At 43.7% G+C, this 6,106-nt stretch overlaps 1 protein-coding gene across 1 annotated transcript in view; it reads right to left on the bottom strand.

Annotated features, from left to right (window-relative positions):
* Positions 1-6,106, bottom strand: part of GFPT2 (glutamine-fructose-6-phosphate transaminase 2) — a 46,218-nt gene that overhangs the window by 12,266 nt on the left and 27,846 nt on the right. The window contains exons 10-13 of the mRNA XM_003799162.3: positions 3,875-4,038; positions 2,418-2,513; positions 2,243-2,340; positions 1,816-1,936 (exon numbers count right to left, since the gene is read on the bottom strand). Coding sequence (XP_003799210.2) covers positions 1,816-1,936; positions 2,243-2,340; positions 2,418-2,513; positions 3,875-4,038 — 479 coding nt within the window. The remainder of the gene's footprint in view (positions 1-1,815; positions 1,937-2,242; positions 2,341-2,417; positions 2,514-3,874; positions 4,039-6,106) is intronic.

Consider the following 6,106-nt stretch of genomic DNA (forward strand, 5'->3'; position numbering starts at 1 on the left):
AAAAAAAAAAAAAAAAAAAAAAAGAAAGGGTTATGCTAAAAGGTGTATGTTGGGTAGATTATCAGATTACTAGGGAGGAGCTACTCACAAGGTGGTCACAGATGTTTAAATGGATTAATGAAGTCACTGATGTCCAATGCGCATGTACAGAGGGAAGTCATTGACGTCCAGTGCACATGTGCAGAAGGATTGTAATTCATATTAATGAGGTCATTGATGTATAATGCACATGTACAAAATTGGCCATATAAACCAACAGTAAATAAAGAAAGCTCACCATTTTGCCTGACCGAGCAAATGGTCACCTTTACAATTTCAATAAGCGTGCTTATCCTCCGCGACATGGCTTTTCCGCGAGACCCTTACGGCAACACTGAAGTGTCATGTGGCACTGCCTCAGCACCAGCAGTGTTGGGGAAGGGGGAGCGGAAAGAGCTTCTGTGTTCAGCAGCTTCACCTCCCAGGTTTTAGTAGTCTTTTTTCTTTTTTCTTTTTTTTCAATCTCATTATAGGGCTGAACACTTTCGTACCTATAGAGACTCAGGAGCTGCCACTGCATTATTTTCACATTAAATCTTCCTCTCTTCTTTTGTTAATGGCTTCCACCAATTTATGAAAAGTTTTTAAGCTCTAATGAGATCAAAACCTAAAGGCAAATGTGGCAGCTCCTGGTGACAAGGGAGTCAGCCCAATGATGAATATATCTGTGTCAGTTTTTCTTAGCTTGCTATCAAAATGGAAAAACTCAACATGGGGGCGGCACCTGTGGCTCAAAGGAGTAGGGCATGGGCCCCATATGCTGGAAGTGGTGACTTCAAACCCAGCCCCAGCTAAAAACTACAAAAATAAATAAAATAAAATAGACATTGCTTTGTTAAAACAAAAACAAAAACAAAAACTCAACATGGAAGCAGTATTAAATGCCCCAGTAGGTATTGGAGCGTTACTGTCAATTTTTTAGTCATGGTAATGAAATTGTGGTTATGCTTTTATTTCTAACAGTTTAACCATACACCCTTCTGTATTTATGGATGAAATAACGTGATATTTTGGCTTCAGAATAACCCAGCCAAGGGAAAAGATTAGTGTGGGTACTGGTGGCAATTGTTGGCCATGTTGATAACTGCTGAGGTTGGGCAATTCATTACACCAATGTCTCTACTTTTATAAAGGTTTGGAATACTCCATAATCAAAAATTTCAAAAATCCTCCCAGAATTCAAGAAGACTTCAAACATATGGCCATGGATCACCTCCCTGAAGCAAGTGTCCAAGTCCAGCCTTAGGATGGCACCAGGTGGGGTTTGCTCATCTCAGGACAGTCCTTAGGGCCTAAACCAAAGCAGGGTCTCCCACACTCCCCCTGCTGGGCAGCATGGGCACTGCACATTGAGTCCTCCATGGGATTCTCAACCTAGCAAAATTTTGAAGGTTATTTTTCCTCCAGGAAATTAAGTCCAGAAAACATCTACAAACATCTTGGTGAGTAGTACTAGAAGTCTTTAACTTGGGCTGGCAAGAGGAGGGAGAAACCAGAGGGCAAGGGAAAACCAATGGACCTGGATTCCTGCCGATTCCAGCTCTATTAACTCCCTAGCTATGTGGCATTGGATGCATCTCGCCCTCACTGCACAACAAGTAAGTGATGGCTCCAAAGGCTAAATGACCTGACCCATGAAAGAGCATGGGGCAGAAGGTAGGCATACGGAGGACTCAAGTGGATGAAGGAGGGAGGGAATTATCTGGTATGTCACAGAGCGTAGAGGGCCCAGAGCTGACCTAATGCACACCTGGCCACACTGCCTGTATCCCTTACCTGATTGGCTTATGAAAAAGCAAACGTCATCCCTGAACACAGGTGTGTTCCTGTCCAGAAAATCACTAGCAAGTTCAACCATCACAGGGAGTTCGGTCAGTTCCTCCAACACTTGCCGTGTCTGAAACCAATAAGAACAGGGACTAAAGTCAGTCAAAGGCTCTATGGGGACATAGGACAGCTGGGATTCCAGGGACAGTCTGTGACATGGCACCTTGCTGTTGCTGTCCAGGTGGTGAGGGGACTTCGGTCACTCATACCTTATAGAAGAAAGGGCCCTGCTCTGCTTCCAATGCTGGCTCATGGAAGTGGGTGTGAGGGCATTTCAAATTCAGAAGGCCAAACAAATGATAAAATGTAAGACCAATGAGTTGTCCCAGATCCCTTATTTCCCTGCACTATCAGGGGTCCAGCCCGTTGCACTTACAGCCACGGCAGCGTGGTAGCTGGTCCCACAGCCAATCACGATGAGCCTTCGGCATCGTCGGATCTCTTTCAAGTGGTCCTTCAAGCCACCCAAGAGTACTGTGGGCACACAGCAGGGCATTAATGCTGACTCTAAACAGCGGAGGCAGAGGCTCCCCATCAAGTATAGGAATTACCTGTGTTGGTCTCAAAATTCACCCGACCTCTCATGGTATTGAAAACTGATTCTGGCTGTTCAAAGATCTCCTTCTGCATAAATGCACTGAAGTTACCTGGTCAAATAAACATCAATGAGATTAGTCAGTTTCAATTTGATTTACATTTCCACTGCTTAACTTTTTATCAGGAGGGAAAGTGGTTATGCGACAGTGGTAGCAACACCTGTGAAGCCCACTGCGGGGATGCTCAGAAGACAAGTCAGAGAGAAGCAGGTTGGTATAAGGACTGTTTCTAATTCATATATTAGACTCTGAAGCTTGAGGAAGGGAGGCTTCTTTGTTCCATGCAAGCAAATAAACAAAAGGTGTCACTGGTTCTGCAGCAACATCCCCTTAGCAAGGCCAGAAGAAAGTAAAATGCTATACTTCCAAAAGGCCACCCACCTAGGAAAGTACAAAGTAAGCAAGCCCTAAGAAACATTATCTTTTTAAAGTAAATAACCTCCTGGCTTCTTTAATAAAAACCCAAACCCAAACCAAATCTTTCTAGCCACACATGCATTTCTGGGCTCCGATTTGAGTAGGACTGAATGATAACAAAAGGGTGATCTGGCTATAGGATGTTCAAGCTTCTGAGGGAGGTGTTGCATCTGAGGCCTTGGAGGCATCCGCCAACTTGGTGAGCAGTGACCTCTAGGATACATGCACTTGTGATGCCAAACATTGCCAGTGTTCCCCATCTTATGCCCATGACGTAGGACTTGTACAAAGAAAAAATAAAGCAAATGAGGAAGTGGCCATCAGGGAGGATGGGGTATGGAGGGGCCATGGCAGATATAGGATTAGAGGATTCTCTGATGGGTGATGTCTCAGGGGAGCTTGTGATGATCAAAAGGTGCCAGTCCTATGAGAACAGTGAATGCGAGGACCCCAGTGTGGGTGAGCAGCCAGATTCTGAGGCAACCAGATCAGGACCAGTGGGGGCATAGCAGGCAAAGGGCGGAGTGTGGTGGGGCCAGGGCCAGGCTTTGGCCCAGATAGGGGTGGGGACTTGTTGGCAGTGGTAGAGGTTTGGATTTTATTCTATGAATGGCAGGAAGTCATTAGGCAGTGGGAGATCACAGTGTCTGAGTCGTGTTCTCAAAAGTTTGCGCATGTTGCCCTGTGGCATAGTGCTTATAGGGGGGTAGAAATGGGTGCAGAGATGGACCTCTTGCCCAAAGGTGAAATGACACCTGGGGGTGGGAATGTGTCCCAGAGTACAGGAATGCAGTTGATGTGCTGGGGTCAGCTCAAGGAGACAACATTCCCACTTGGAAGCACCGGGCTAGGCTCCCCACATCCCCTCAGCTATGCGAGTCACAGGCCACATACAGCCCTGCCCTGGTGGCCACAGAGGATAGTGGCCACACCAAGGGCAGGGCAGAGTGTCCAGAGCTCCACCACAGGCACAGAACCTCTCAAAGGACACCTGCCTTTCATGATCTGCTGCAATTCCATCTGCAAGGTCTGGATGGCTCTAGATGGGTCATCACTAGCAGAGCGTTTGATCCGGTGAATGGAGAGCTTCCCATCAGCCACTGCAGCAATGTCATCATCCTCCAGGAAGATGACCCGGTTAGTGTGCTCTATGATAGCACTGGAACACGGAAAACACAGGTATCACTGTGGGTGTTCTGCCCTTAACAGTCATGAGGCAGCAGGTACTAGCTGTCTCCCAAGCGTGGGGTCCACATCAGTGGTGTTTTGATGGGGACAGAGACATTGATTACCAGGTGAATCATTTCCCCTTCTTCATTCCTCCCCCTGCCAAAATTATTTGGAAACCAGTCCCTGATACTGTACCATTTCTTCTGTAAACACTTTGGCTTATATCTCTAAAAGATAAGCATAGTTTTTTAACCTACTAAATGCCATTATCATGGCTAAAATTAACAGTTCTTCCTTCATATCATCAAATATCCAGGGCATTCAAATTTCCCCAGTAATCTCATAGATGGCTTTTTATAATTGGTTATTTCAAATCAGGATCTAAGCAATGTCACCTTTGGAGGATGCTTGGGAACCAACAAATTATTCTGAATCATGAAGAGAAGAATGTAGCATTTGTCTTGCCTTTCCAAACAACCTGTCTTTCAGGATAACCATATAGTTTATAAAGCCAAGTTTCTCTTTATAGAAGTAATATAGCTATTAATAACAAAATGATAGAATTAGAATAATCAATTTATGAACTCTAATTATTAATAACTCTCAACAACCATCAATGGCTGTTGAAACCAAGAGGTGAAAAGCCAAGAGAAACTTTTTATTGGATAGATAATGCTGATGACATATGAACCCCACAAAAAAAAGAGACAATGAGACTTTAAGTCTCTCCTGATGGAAGAACACACTATCACCTATGTAGTCTTGCCAAAACAGCAAAATCTGAATAAGATCAAAATTCTAGACACCTGTAAACTCCAGTTTACAGGAAATACAGTAGACAGAGCCACATGGTAAACCTTACCTTAGGATGTGTTCAGCAAAATGCAGACAGTGGGATACTTTGGACAAAAGACCTAGTTGCTTAATGTGCATACCACACCACACACACGCATGCACACACACAAACACACAGCAGCCTTAAAAGTAACCTACAAAGTATGTCCACCAATGAAACATAGGGTCATTGTGTTTATTTTTATAACTTTCTCTATACAGAAAAGGATAATGATTTTTTTCCCCTAGAGACAATACAAAGTGCCTTTTAAAAATAACTTTAAGTTAGAAAAGTTGGTAATTGAAAAAAAGTTAGGTAATTACTAGCACAGGTGGTGCTTAGATGAGGTATTAAATCTTGCAGGTAAGGCTTAAAGGGCCACTGGGGAAAAAAATCTCATTCTAGTAAGTGCCACACCCACACATGCCTTTGCAGGCAAATGAACATCTAAACTCCCGGGGCAAAGTTAAGGAGAGAAACTATCAAATTCTCTGGCTCTCAAAGAGGGGTATCCAGCCAGATCATAGGGGAGAAAGAGAAAGATGAATGGAAAGCCAATGTACACTCACCCACTAAATAAAAAGGAGAATTAGAGTAATAGCAGGAGGAACAATGGCCCTGTCTTGTCTCCAAGAGGTAAACACATTGGTAGCACTGCCCTCCCAACAATGCTTCTTGATATGTCTGTGTTTATATTTATGTGTGTGTGTATGTATGTTTGAGTATAATTATTATTTTAGTTTACAAAATCAAATAGTAATGGATAGTAATCTAGTCATTAGCGCCCCTGGCAAAAGAGTTAGACCTCAGGTGTATGCTGTTCCTCTGTCTCTTACTGGTCCTGTGCCCTCAGGCAACGCAAATGACCCTTCTGAGTCCCTAAATCAGGCTCCTCCTCTGTGAACAGAGAGGGTAGCTGTTGTTTCACCAGCGGTTTGCTGTGATTATTAACCAGGTGCAGCTCTCAGCACAGGGCCCCATGTAGGTGCATGGCAGGCCACAGTGGTCTGAGATCTCTACAGTGTATCTCCATATCTGAGAGGTCACCTGGTTATTCTTTTTCAATATGTGCTGGCTTTCTTATCCATATACTGTACCTGACAGAATCACTTTTTTAAGTTCCAAAATCCTAAACAAATAAAAGAATCTTGAGGATTTTTATTACAGCATTGAATTCACTGACTAATGTAGGGGAGAATCAACATTTTTTTTTTTTTTTTTT

The sequence above is a fragment of the Otolemur garnettii genome, unplaced genomic scaffold, assembly GCF_000181295.1.
Source record: "Otolemur garnettii isolate 467f Iridium unplaced genomic scaffold, OtoGar3 scaffold00146, whole genome shotgun sequence".
Taxonomy (NCBI): Eukaryota; Metazoa; Chordata; class Mammalia; order Primates; family Galagidae; genus Otolemur; species Otolemur garnettii.